The 14,331-nt window shown below is 43.7% G+C and overlaps 1 protein-coding gene across 1 annotated transcript in view; it reads right to left on the bottom strand.

Annotated features, from left to right (window-relative positions):
- Positions 1 to 14,331, bottom strand: part of USP34 (ubiquitin specific peptidase 34) — a gene marked incomplete in the record, with an annotated part of 5,849,982 nt that overhangs the window by 1,471,177 nt on the left and 4,364,474 nt on the right. The window contains 1 exon segment of the mRNA XM_044061224.1: positions 2,571 to 2,743. Within this exon segment, the coding sequence (XP_043917159.1) occupies positions 2,571 to 2,743 (173 nt within the window).

Below are 14,331 nucleotides of genomic sequence, written 5' to 3'. Positions count from 1 at the left end.
CCAGCATTTCCTTCATTTCAAACTTTGATTTCAGGAGTTTTATCAGGTTATCTAAATTACTACTTACAGCCCCCCCCCCCCCACCAACTTCCACCATTTGATTTTACATATTTCTCCAGTCTCTCACTTATTTTAAAGATAAAGATAAACATGCTGATTGAGATAGGAGAGAAATGGCTCCTGATGGTACTAACAGCAGTGTTATACCAGATGACTGGAGAATGACCATACTACTCATGCCAGTGTAGAAGAACAAAGGGGACATCCACAACTGTCAGCAGTACAGAGGCATCAAACTCCTACCACACTGTATGAAAGTTCTGGAGAATGTGATTGATAAACGGATATGCAGATCAGGATGCAGCACAAATGACCCAATGTTTGCAGTGAGACAGACACTTGTGAGAAGAAGCTAGAGATGAGGAGAGAGCCCAACTGAGCATTCCTAGACTTACAGTGTTCGGCCTCACAGAGGGGTTCCCAGTGGGAGTGAATGTCCACCAGGGTTCAGCTCTGAGCCCTCTGCTGTTCATACTGGTGATGGACAACATTAGCAAACAGGTCGGAGGGGACAGATCAACAAAGTTGCTGTATGCAAAAGATGTGACATTACAGGCAGACTATGAGCTAGAACTTCAGCAAAGGATAGCAGAATGGAAGGCAAAACAAAGCACACGGGATGAAACTAAGCACAGATAAGATGGTGGTAATGGCAGCAAATTGGGGAAATCAGAAGAAGCTGAGAATTGAGACAGTAGAGAAGATAGTGAGACAGGTAAATAGCTTCAAGTATCTGAGAGGGGTGGTTGAGGAGAAGGGAAGTCTGAATGAAGAGTGCAAAGCTAGAATCAGAGGGGTTGCAGCCAACTGGCATAGAGTATCAGGTGTAGTCTGTGACAGAAGAATGCCAAAGAAGGTGAAAAGTAAGATGTACAAGACAGTCGTATGACTAGTACTACTGTATGGTACAGAAACCTGAGCAGTAAAGGTAGAACAGTTGAAGAAGCTACAGGTGAGGGAAATGGATTGCCTGAGAAGGGTGGTAGGATGCAGACTGTGGGAAAGATGAAGAAAGGAGGACATAACAGCCGAAGCCAAAGTAACTCCAATTGCAGAAAAGATCAAAGAGAACAGATTACTGTGGTTTGGACACATGCACAAAAGCAGAAGACAATCTGGTGAGGAAGATTTGGGACAGACAGGAGGAAAGTAAGATGAACTGAGGACGTCCAGCAAAGAGGTGGATGGATTGTGTGAAACAAGATCTGCGACAGTCAGGCATGAGTGTTGAAGAAGGCAGGAGAGTGGTACTGAATCGAGAGAGTTGGTGACAGTTAACACGATGCCCTGACCCCATGTAGTAAAACTGGGAAAAAGGGGGCTGATGATGATGATGATGATGATGAGTGCATCTGATTTATTTTTTAATCTAAGTTACTAGAAGTCATCTCCTGTACTAAAGATGAATGCTGACCTGCTTTTTGTTGAACAGCTGCAAAGATCTTAGCAGTCTGACATTTTATTCTCTTTTTATGGTTGATTTTCTTACTTTCTCCAGATTTCTTCTTTGCTGGCATCCAAGCAGTGTAATTACTAGTCAGTAACTGAATTTTACCCAAACTGATAACACTTACTAGCCTTTGTAACAATTTCTCACTTTCCGCACTGGCAGAGCTCTATTCAATCTGCTGCACAGTGTCCAGCCATCTTGGGAGTCCCCCACGGTTATTTTCCTTAATCACTATTTCTAACTCAGACTATTAGATATTAGAAAATATCGAATAAAAACTGCTACAAAATGGCATTTTTTCATGGAGTGCTTAGATGCTCATGGGAAACGGGGCACCTGACAGACTGACTGCTCAGAGTTCATGAGACTGTATTTTTTTGCTCCCTCTTTTATGACTGATGACCTTCTGTCTGAGGAAAGGGTATCAACCAAAGCCACTGCAGAAAGATACAACTCTGAAAGATAGGCTGACCTTCAGGTTTTCTGATGGCAGGATATTCCACAGATGAGAACTGCAAAAGTTAATAGCACAAACATCTAGTATCATTACGAGCAGAAACATCCTCTTCCTTACCTGAATGAGTCCATAGTATGAATTACAACCAATACACAAGTATTTTGTTTTGTTAACCAGGTAAGTTACAATGACCATTTTTAGGTATAACCCAAGAATTATACAGACAAACAGTGTGAGCACCAAACCCAGAATACAATTCAGATGCGACATACTATTGCTGAAGTGATATGATTGGGGGGGATCCACAGAAGATATTTGGATGAATATTTATGAGCTAAATCCACTTTTAATTACAGTTTTATTTGTCTCAAGTTCTTAGATAGAGTGAAACAAAATGTAAAACTTCCTTCTAACAAGAACCATGTGATTTGGATTGAGATATCAAAATTGCAGAATAGAGGCAAAAACCTAACCTAAACACAGCTGGTGGAGAGGAATACTGAAATAATCCCAAAAAGGATATAAAAGGACAAGAGTTTAGGTACAGGAAGGCCCAGTGAATGCTTTTACGAAAACAAATACAAAAACGGAAAATTACTATACCTTCTTTCCTATCCATTTTGCCCATTAGATAATCTTCCGTGTATGGTGTCATATCAAGACGTAGAGGAAAAGAAAAGTGTGTGTTAACCTTCTCCTTCATCATAGTAACCATGTTGAATGTGTACCTCATGGTATTGAAGCTTAAGATACGAGGCAATTTCTTGAAGCATGCCCTGAAACAAAATATTACAAGCAAACTCATAAAACATACGCAAACAAAACAGACACCAGCGCTACATTTATCAAAGGCAGTATAACAGAAAAGAAGCATTTCAGAGGCAGTTCAACAAGAAAGCAAACCAAACTCAACCTATCAATATGCAGACTGAGAAATATCCCCCATGCCAAACAAACATTTTTGAGAGAGTATTTCTACCTTGCTTCCTCCTATGATAACATGATTATCTTTATGAAGAAAAAAAAAATGTCATCTCCAGAGAGTGAACTTTCCTCATATCTATCATACTCCTGGAAAAAGTACAGTTGTGTACACTTACCACAAATGTAGATGTTAGACTGTATTCACTGCTGCAGTCATTACATTTGGGTAATCTGCTGGCAGGTTGCCCTCAGTCGGCCTGATTAACAAAGTATTGTGTCCTGCGTTGGTTGCCGTCTCTTCTTCCATGCCGTCAGATCGTCAGGGGTATAAAAAGTACAGTTTTGTACCTACCATAAATGTAGATGTTCGAGGATCCACATTGCTGCAGTCCTTAGTATTGGGTAGTCCGCTGTCCCAGTCGGCCCGAATACCAGAGTATATGGCTGACGTCGGTCAGGGCGCATTAGACTGACGTCAGTACGTCAGGGTACTAATGCGCATGACCGACGTCATATCCTCAGTCTTTTCTTGCCCCAGATGTCAGAAGACCCTAGAAAGACAAGGCCCAAAATACCTGCACCAAAATTATGTACAATATATACAAAAATATATATATAAAAATATCAACAGATAACCTCACCTACACAACCACCCCTAAACACAGAGGGGAAGGAGGGAGGGTAAATTGGACTGCAGCAATGTGGATCCTCAAACATCTACATTTATGGTAGGTACAAAACTGTACTATGTTCTTCGTTCCACATTGCTGCAGTCCTTACTATTGGGTAGAATCCCAAAGCAGAGGTAAGGGAGGCTGGCAAATCATAAAGAAGTAGGAGCTGACAACATGCCCTGCAAAACAGCTGTGGCAAAACCAGCCCTAGACTTAGAGTAGATAGGAAGATGATAATGCTTAGAGAAAGTATGCACTGAACTCCAAGTAGCTGCCTCCAAAATATCTTTAGTTGCCACCCCCCTTAGAAATGCTGTTGAAGTGGCAGTAGCCCTAGTGGAATGAGGCCTAATCCCAGCTGGAATCTCCTTGCTATGATGGGAATAACAAAATGCAATGCAAAACCCAATCCACCTAGAAATAGTTTGTTTGGACACAGGCTTGCCCTGTGAACTCAAAGCAAAAGAAACAAACAACTGCTGAGACTGCCTAAAATCCTTAGTCCTGCTCAAATAATAACGCAATTGCCTGTGTACATCTAAAGTGTGCAAAATCTTTTCCCCTTTATTTTGGGGGTCTGCATAAAAAGTAGGCAAATGAATAGTTTGGTTTAAAGCCACACTAGAAACCACCTTAGGCATAAAGGAAGGATTAGTACGTAATGATACCCTATCCTTATGGAAAATCAAAAAGGGCTCTACTGCCATAAGGGCCTGCAACTCAGACACCCTTCTTGCAGAAGTAATAGCCAAAGAAAAGCAGTCTTCCATGACAAGTATTTCAAGTCAGCAGTAGCCGCAGGCTCAAAAGGTTGTAGAGTAAGTTTTTCCAACACAAAATTGAGATCCCAAGCAGGAGTAGGAGCTCTACGGGGGTCTTATATTCTTTGCCCCTCTAAGAAACTGCTTGAACAAAGGATGCGAAAACAAAGGTGGGTCACAATCATAGTGAGCTGAAATTGCTGCAGCATGAATCTTAATGGAAGAGAAGGACAAACCTTTGTCCAATAACTCAGTAAGATATTGAAGAGCCACACTCAAATTAGGCTCAGAAACCTCCAAATTCTTTGCTGTACTCCAAAATAAAAATCTCTTCCATTTTCTGCGTACACTTTCCTTGTACTAGGTCTTCTAGCTTCCATAATCACATTTAAAACTTGTTGAGGAAGTTGAGACCTGCTGTGTTTCAACACAGAATATGCCAGGCTGTTAGATGGAGAGAGTGAAGCTTGACATTGAGCAGATGACCGTCCTTCTGAGATAACAGATGAGGAATCAAAGGTAAAGGCCATGGAGGCTTCCTTACCAGACTACTTAGTAGTGGGTACCAGTGTTGCCGAGGCCAATCTGGAGCTATCAAAATCATCCTTGGCTTGTCTTGTCTGACTTTTAACAGCACCTTTGGAAGAAGAGGCAGAGGTGGAAAGGCATACACATGAAGATTTTTCCAACTGAAAGACAGAGCATCCACTTTCCAAGCTGTGCGATGAAACCCCTTTGTGCAAAACTTTGGCAGCTGGTGGTTTAGTGGAGAAGCGAACAGATCTATGTCTGGAGTTCCCCATGACACTGTCAATTTCTGAAATACATGAAGATCCAGTTTCCACTCGTGGGGATCCATGATTTGTCTGCTTAACACATCTGCTAAGGAGTTCTGTGCTCCTGGCAGAAACCTTGCCTGAAGAGTTAGTTGCAAGCTTAGCAGTCTCCCATAAAATCATTGCTTGCCTGCATAGAGGATAAGAATGTGTTCCCCTTGCTTGTTGATGTACCACATGACAGTTGTGTTGTCTGTTAGAATCAACACCTGCCCTGGAAGAAGTAACTCCTTGAAAGCCATTAATGCAAACTGGACTGCTAACATCTCCTTCATGTTGATATGTAGATGCTGTAGTCTGGCAGGCCACTTGTCTTGTATCCACTTTCCATTTAGATGAGCTCCCCAAGCAATGTCCGAGGCATCTGTCGTTAAAATCTGACTCGCCTCTGGCCGGGTCACAGAGAGTCCCTTGTTTAGGTGACATTCCTGAGCCCACCACAAAAATTCTTTTTGAAGGCAAGGTATTATTTGAATGACAGTGTCCAAATCCTGGCAGTGCTGTGTCCATACATTTTTGAGATACCATTGTAGCTTCCTCATATGCAGTTTGGCATTGGGAAGCACCAGAATACAAGATGCCATGAACCCTAATGCTTGAAGGACTGTCCTTGCAGTCAGCACGGACTGATGAGATAGTTGACGGAAGTAAAGTGATAGACTCTTTTGTTTGTCCGGGGTTAAAAGGCCATCTGGGCTGCTGTATTCAGTCTCACACCCAGAAAGCACATGTCTTGAGAGGGTACTAGACTGGACTTTATTTCGTTCACAGAATACCCTAGGCATCTTAGCACTGCTATAACATATTCCAGATGCTGTAGAAGGTCTTCCTTTTCTTGAGCCAGAATCAGGCAGTCGTCCAAGTAAGGATAGATTTGAATTCCTTGTAGCCTGAAGTAAGCTATCACTGGAGCCAGAACCTTTGTGAATACTCTGGGCGCAGTAGATAAGCCAAAGGGCAATGCAGAGAACTGATAATGAGAATTTCCAGCTCGAAACCGCAGATACTTCCTGCAACTGAGCCTTATAGGCACATGAAGGTAAGCGTCCTTGAGATCTAAAGTTACCATCCAGTGATCTTTGCCCAGCAGAGGTAAAAGCTGTTGTAACGTCAACATCTTGAACTTGGGAATGTCCAGATAAGTGTTGAGGAGAGATAAATCCAAAATTGGTCTCCACGTGTTCCCCTTCTTTGGTACTAGGAACAGGCGAGAATAAAACCTAGGCCCCTTTCTGATACAGGGACTGGCTGAATGGCCCCTATCTGGAGTAACTGAGAAATTTGCTTGTGAGCCTCTTTTCTTTGTGGAGGAGGAACGTCTGGCATGCCTTTGAAAGGGGGCAATGTATGGAAATAAAACCTGTAACCGTGGTGAATGATATCCAACACCCATCTGTCTTGAGTAATTAAATCCCAATTTTCTTTGAAAAGAGACAGTCTTCCTCCCAAAGGAGCTGCCAGACGAGAATCTACTGGCAGCTGAAAAGGCAGGTCATTGGGTCTGTTTACGAAAGGACTGACCCCTGCCCTCACCAGAAGTCTGAGCAGGAGAACTCCCTGTTCTAGGCCTAAAAGAACCTTGAGCCCTGCCCCTACCACGTCTAGACCTACCCCTAGACTGGGAATCATAAGCAGGATATGTCCACCCCTTAGCAGGCCAATTTCTACTAAACTTGGAGGCTGCACCTGCAAAAAATCTTTAACAGTTTGCATAGACTTAGCTTTGTCCTCCATTTTCTTCAAAACTGCTTCCACAGGCGAACCAAACAACACATCAGACTGTAAAGGAGCATCCAAAATCCTTGTCTTAACATGCTCAGCTAAATTCTGATCCCTCAACCAGGCATGCCTGCGAAGAACAGAACTAGTGGCAGCCACCCTCGAGGAGGCCTGTACAGCATCGAAACCACATTGCAAAGAATGCTTACCCACTTGTTCAGACACATGAACCAAATCCAGCAACTCTTTACACTCAATACCTTCCGCCAAAGCATCCACCTTAGATTTCAATTGTGAAAGGAGATAATTTTGATATTTTAGCATGTGAAACTGACAATTCAACGCCTCATGGCTAGAGTGGAAGAAGTATACACTTTCTTTCCCCACCTATCCAAAGCCCTTGCCTCTTTATCAGTGGGAACAGGATTTTTAACCACAGAGGCCTTAACACCTTTAGGCCCCTGAGAAACAGTTTCTGGGTCCGCCCTAGGACTCTTAAACAAATACTTATGAGCTTCGGGCACCCTATAGTACCTATCAGGTTTAACAGGAGCAGGAGGCAAAGAATCAGGGTTCAGGGAAGCCTCTGCAAAACATCTTCCACCACATTCAACACAGGAGGTATAGCTAAGGGCCTATGCTGGGGTAAAACAAGAATTCCCTAAGCCTTTTCCTGGAATCAGAGTAATCCTGGCCTTCCCATTTAAAGTGCTCCCTCATGGAATGCAGAGTCTCTGAAAATGAGAAATCCTCAGGAGGAGAAGCTGTAGGAGTGGAATCATCCACATCAGAATCAGAATAAGGAGGATACTCCTGCAAATCTTCCATGAAGACTCAGAAGCCTCTGAACACTGTTCAAAACTATCAAACTCCTGATCCACCCTAGGCCTCTTATCAGGAGGGGGCATAGAACCTCTAATCATAGTAATCAAATCTTCTGCCATTTTAAGCATATGTTTCTTAGGTACAGAACCGAAATGCTAGGAGAAGTCCCCTGAAGCTGAACATGGCCTACCTCTCAAAAAGTTTTGGCAACAGAAGGAGAGGCTCTAACTACCTTGGGAAGAGAGGGAAGAACAGTTACCTGAGAAGCCCCCTCAGCCTGGCCTACCTCCTGAGAAGGCACATCCTGTAACAGTAAAGTTTCTGCCTGAGACTCCATAGAAACTCCTGGCAAAACCTCCGGCTCCACTGAGCCTTCTAAAGAACCGACGTCCGGGACTGCGGTTCATCAACCCTGGGCTTCGCTGTTTTGTCCTTGCGCTTCTTGACGAAGCGGGCGCCGGAGCATCCGGCGGCATTTTATAATTGCAACGCTTCCCAAACACTAACCTGGCACAGTCTAACCTCCTCTTAATAGTGCGTTTGTTAAACCTAGCACAAGAGCCGCATCCAACAACGTCGTGCTCAGGCCCTAAACAAGGTATACACAAGGTATGGTAATCCCTATGAGGTATCTGTTTCCCACAAGAAATACAGTTATTCACTTTTTCTGACATCCGGTTAAATACTGAGGCAAGAAAAAACCAAAATGTTCCCCAACGGGGTACTTAGCCAACTCTGATTCGGTCTGAAACTCCGGTTTCGGAAATATCTCAGAACGCCAACCTGCACTCGCAAAACTGCTTCTGCATCGGACCATGCGGCAAAAAAGACTGAGGATATGACGTCGGTCATGCGCATTAGTACCCTGACGTACTGACGTCAGTCTAATGCGCCCTGACCGACGTCAGCCATATACTCTGGTATTCGGGCCGACTGGGACAGCGGACTACCCAATAGTAAGGACTGCAGCAATGTGGAACGAAGAACATCATGCAGCCGATGCCATTATATCAGTTTTTCTTGCCCCAGATGTCAGGTGCCCCCCAAATGGGGAGCAAAATACATACATATATATATATATATATATATATATATATATATATATATATATATATATATATATATATATATATATATATATAAAGGCTTATAAGCATAGTAAAAGAAAGAAGAGATATAGTAAAAGAAAAATAGAGGATTAGAGGGAGGGTAACCAGGACTGCAACAGTGAATACACTCAAACATCTACATTTATGGTAAGTGTACACAACTGTACTATGTTTATCATGTTTCACTGTTGCAGTCATTACATTTGGGTAGATTCCCAAAGCTAAGGTTGGGAGGATGGATTTATACAGCTTTAGGAACAGCTATAAGGTCCTGCAAAACAGCAGTGGCAAAGCCAGCTCTGGATTTAGAGAAAATTGGTAAGTGATGATGTTTGGTGAAAGTATGAACTGAACTCCAAGTAGCAGCTTCTAGAATATCCCTGCTAGGAACACCTCTGAGAAAGACTGCTGAAGTAGATGCAGCCCTGGTGGAATGAGATCTGATCCCCTGGGGGATAGGTTTTCCATGGTGCTTATAACAGAAATTAATACAATGGCTTATCCATTTAGAAATAGTTTGCTTTGAAATAGCCTTCCCCTCTGCCCCTGCAGCAAATGCTACCAGCAGTTGTTCAGATTTTCTTTGAGATTTAGTCCTGTTGAAGTAGAATCTAAGTTGTCTGTGTACATCCAATGAATGCAGAATCCGCTGCCCCTTGCTCTGTGGATTGGGTAAGAAAGTTGGCAAATGAATGGACTGATTAAGAGCCACATTGGATACCACCTTGGGCATGAATGATGGACTGGTCCTGAGTGACACCCTGTCCACATGAAAGATGATGAAAGGCTCCACTGCCATAAGGGCATGTAATTCAGATCTCCTTCTAGCTGAAGTGATTGCTAAAAGGAAGGCTGTTTTCCAGTAAAGAAATTTTAAGTCTGCAGTTGAAGTTGGCTCGAAAGGGGGTAGAGTGAGTTTCTCCAATACAAAGTTAAGGACCCCGGCAGGGGTTGGAGCTCTCCTTGGTGATCTCAAGTTTTTGGCCCCTCTGAGATACTGCTTCAGAAGAGGATGAGAGAAAGGGGGGGGGGGGGTCTGTGTTATAATGAGCAGAAATGGCTGAGGCATGGATTTTTATGGAAGAAAAAGACAGGCCCTTGTGAAGCATCTCGGTTAAGTATTGCAAAATCGGAGGTAAATTGGGCACTGCTGTGCTCATCCCTTGAGATTGATTCCAGGCACAGAAACTTTTCCATTTGTCAGCATAAGATTTTCTAGTACTAGGTCTTCTCGCCTCCAAAATGACATCCATCACAGGTTTGCTGAGGGATGCTAAGGGGGAATTTAAGTGATTAGCCAAGCTGCAAGATTCAGTGTTTGGAGCTGAGGGTGCAGAATTTGGTATTCCTGCTGAGACAGTAAGGAAGGTGTATGAGGCGGGTGCCACGGAGAAATGTGTGAGACACTGCGCAGGAGTGCGTACCAGTGTTGGCGAGACCAGTCTGGAGCAATCAAAATCATTTTTGGTTTGTCCTGTTTGACTTTTAGTAGAACTTTGGAGAGGAAAGGCATAGACTGATAGGTTTTTCCAGCTGAAGGACAGAGCATCCACTTTCCAGGCTTTTTTGTGATGAGTTCTTGTGCAAAATTTGTCCAACTGGTAGTTCTGGGGTGAGGCAAAAAGATCTGTCCGTCATTCCAGTTTCCATTAGTGAGGGTCCGTGAGATTTCTGCTTAGTTCGTCTGCCAGAACATTCTGCTTTCCTGGCAGGAATTGAGCTTGTAGTTGTACTTGGTAACTCAAGGCCGTGTTCCACAATGCCATGGCTACTCTGCAGAGGGGGTAGGAATGTGTACCCCCCTGATTGTTTATGTACCACATAACCGTGGTGTTGTCCGTCTATCAGTAATTGTCCTGGATGAAGGTAGTCCTTGAAGGCTGTCAGTGCACTATGTACAGCTAGTATTTCTTTTTGATTGATATGAAGGTGCATTTGATTTGGGCTCCATTTCTCCTGAATGCACTTCCCTGCCAGATGAGCCCCCCCCATGCAAAGTCTGATGCATCTGTAGTTAGGGTTTGGGCGACAGGGGGTGGTGTGAATGGCAGTCCCTTGTTTGGGTGGCAGGCCTCTGCCCACCATAGGAACTGTAGGCGCAGGCAAGGTATGATAGGAATCACTGTTTCCAGACTGTGACAATGTTGACTCCATAAACTTTTGAAGTACCACTGAAGTTTCCTCATATGCAGTCTTGCATATGGAATTAGAAGAATGCAGGAGGCCATGAACCCCAAGGCTTGCAGTATTTGCCTTGCAGATAGCAGGGTTTTTGTGGCCACCTGTTTGAAGTAAGTCACCAAATTAATTTGCTTTTCTGGCGTAAGGAAAGCCATTTAAGCAGTTGTATTCAAGTTTGCACCGATGAATGTAATCTTTTGAGAGGGTACCATTTGAGATTTCTTTTCGTTTATGGTGTACCCTAGACAGGTTAGAACTCTTTCTACAAACGCCAGATGTTTTAGAAGAATGGCCTGGTTTTCTGCCTGAATTAGACAATCATCCAGGTATGGATATATCTGAATATTTCTTTGCCTGCAAAATGCAATTACTGGAGCCAGGCACTTTGTGAATACCCTGGGCGCAGTACAAAGCCAAAGGGCAGTGCAGAGAACAGATAACGCATGCAGCCTGCTTTGAAGCGTAGGAATCTTCTGCAAGATTCCCTGATTGGGATATGCAGGTAAGCCTCTTAAGTCGAGAGTTGCCAACCAGGCATCCTTGCCTAGCATAGGAAGTAACTGGTGAAGAGTCAGCATCTTGAATTTTGGAATGTCCTGAAAGGTGTTTAGAGTAGACAAGTCCAGAATTGGTCGCCATGATTTGTCTTTTCTGGGTACAAGGAAAAGTCCAGAATAGAAACCTTGTCCCTTTTCCTCTTCTGGTACTAGCTGAATAGCCCCCATGTTTAGGAGGGAAAGAACTTGTTTCTGACCCTCTGTCCACTGATTTGGGGGCAGGTCTGGCCACCCGTTTGGAGTTGGCAGCTTGTGGAAATGAAATCTGTATCCCTGGGACACTACATTTAAAACCCATTTGTCCTAGGTTATAAGTTGCCAGTTTTCTCCCCAAAGGGGCAGCCAAGAGGTAAGTGCTTGGTAATTTCAAAGGGAAGTCATTGAGGCTGTTTACCATAGGGTGGTGCCTTGTTGTTTCCAGATTTGGAAGTGGAAGTACCCCATTGCTTAGTTCTGAAAGTCCCTTGGGACTGAAACCTGGTGCTTTTGGAATGTTTGGGTTTGGCCGCAGTGGCTCTGGAAGGAGCTGGAAAGGACCAGTTCTTAGTAGGCCAATGCCTACTAAATCTAGGAGGTTGCAATTGTAAGAAATCTTTCACAGTTTGCATAGATTTAGCTTATCTTCCATATTTTTTAGAACTTCTTCACCCTTCTTGCCAAATAGGCGGTCCTGCTGGAAAGGAGCATCCAAACGTTTTGCTTTAACATGATCAGGCAGAGATTGCTCCTTAAGCCAAGCATGCCTTCTAAGCACAGACCCAGTAACAGCAGCCCTACAAGAGGACTCTAAAGAATAAAAACCACATTCAGCTGAATGCAATAAATCCTGCAAATCTTTATTCTCCACACAGTCAGAAATCAACATCATTCTGTTTAAGCAGTCCCCATGATATGCTGTTGATATTTTAGCATATGAAATTGACAGTTTAAAGCCCTGATTGCTAAGGTTGCAGAAGTATAAAACTTTTTACCCCATCTATCCAGCGCCCTTGAGTCTCTATAAGAAGAGGTAGGATTCCTAGCAGTAGAAGTCTTAATGCCCTTGGGCCCCTGAGAAATGGTTTCAGGGTCCGCAACAGGATTCTTGAAAAGGAATTTGTGGGAGTCAGGAACCCTGTAGTCTGGTTTGCTAGGGGCTGGAGGCAAGGAATCAGGGGGCCATACTGGATTCCGAAAACACATCATCAACAATATCTAGTACAGGAGGTATAGCCAAAGGCCTATGCTGAGGAAGAAGGAGGAAATCCCAAAGCCTCTTTTTGGATTCAGAGAAATCCTGACTTTCCCAGTGGAAATGCTCCCTTAAGGTATGTAAAGTTTCCCCAAAAGAGAAATCCTCAGGTGGAGAAGCAGAGGGAATGGAATCCTCTGCACCAGAGTCCTCATAAGTAGGTATGGACAAATCCTGATCATTAGAAGAGTCAGAAGAAACAGAGTCCTGTTCAGAAGATTCATAGTCAAATTCAATCAAAGGCCTCTGGGGGGGGGGGTGTTGTCTACCCCTGATTAGAGTAATTAAATCTTCAGCCATTTTGATCATTTGTTTTTTAGGCATAAGGGCCTGAACATGTGGCCTGGGCGTCGATTTTTTAGACACAGATCGAGATTTAGGCCTTAGCAATGAAGTTGGAGTCGGTTTAATATTTTGAAGCAAAAATGTACTGACGACAGAAAGTGCGCTGATTAAATAAAGCACAAAGCCGACAGCAAGGTACGCCGTGGTCAGGGCCTAGGCAAGGAATACAGTACAAATGAAAATCCTTATGAGGTATTTGCTTCCCACAAGTAATGCAGTTTTTAACTTTTACTGACATCGGTAAGGAGCAAGAAAAAGTTTCCCAAACGGGGTACTTAGCTTTAGTTGAAGACTTCGGATCTGAAACTCAAATGCAAAAATTTCAGTAGTCGGACGACCGGCACTTGCGAACTGCTTCTGCTTCGGGCACCGCGCAGCAAGAAAGACTGAATAAAGTGGCATTGGCTACATGTTTTATACCCCTGATGACCTGACATCATGGGAGACAGCAACTGACGCAGGACCCAAGACTTTGTTATTCAGGCCGTCTGACGGCAACCTGCCAGCAGATTACCCAAATGTAATGTCTGTAACACGAAGAACATCAAACAAGTTCCTTTTAAAAATGCTTTACACAGCCTGTGTGACATTACATTAGGAGTGTATTCACCGATATAATAGTTGGAGATTGCAGCTAATTGGACCTTGATTGTAGCTGCAGCGGAGCCTTGCTGGAAAAGTTCTGCCAGAAATTCTAAAACTGAACTAATAGAAGCATAGAAAGGGTCCATGTCTCTCACCCTTGCCCAGTTGGAGAACCTCCTTCCATTTGCTGGAATATAATTTTCTGGTTGAAGCCTTATGAGAAGAGACCAAAACATGTTTAAATGCTGGAGTAAAATTTTGAAGCCTGACTATGTTTGGAAGTGGAGCAGCCAAGCTGTCAAATTGAGGGTCTGGAGAGAAGGATGAAGTGCACCTGACATACGAGTCAGAAGGTCTGGAACTAGGTCCAGCACGCTTTGGCTCTCTGAATGACTTTGGGAATTGGAGGAAAGGGAGGAAAAGCATATAGTAGTCCCGAGGGCCAATTGTGGACAAGTGCGGCTCTCGGTGTCTCCCCCACTAGGGGGATTAGGGCAAAGTAGCTGCTGCATTTGGTATTCACGGGGTTGCAAACAGATCGCAGCAAGGCTGGCCCCAAGTTCGGAAAATCTTGTCTGCTATGCTCTGTTTCAGAGACCACTCGTGAGGCATCAAAA

This window comes from Protopterus annectens, chromosome 1.part0, assembly GCF_019279795.1.
Source record: "Protopterus annectens isolate FY-2018-M chromosome 1.part0, PAN1.0, whole genome shotgun sequence".
NCBI classification, from domain to species: domain Eukaryota; kingdom Metazoa; phylum Chordata; order Ceratodontiformes; family Protopteridae; genus Protopterus; species Protopterus annectens.
The sequence above is the reverse complement of the archived record's forward strand: the minus strand, read 5'-3'. Positions and strand labels throughout refer to the sequence as shown.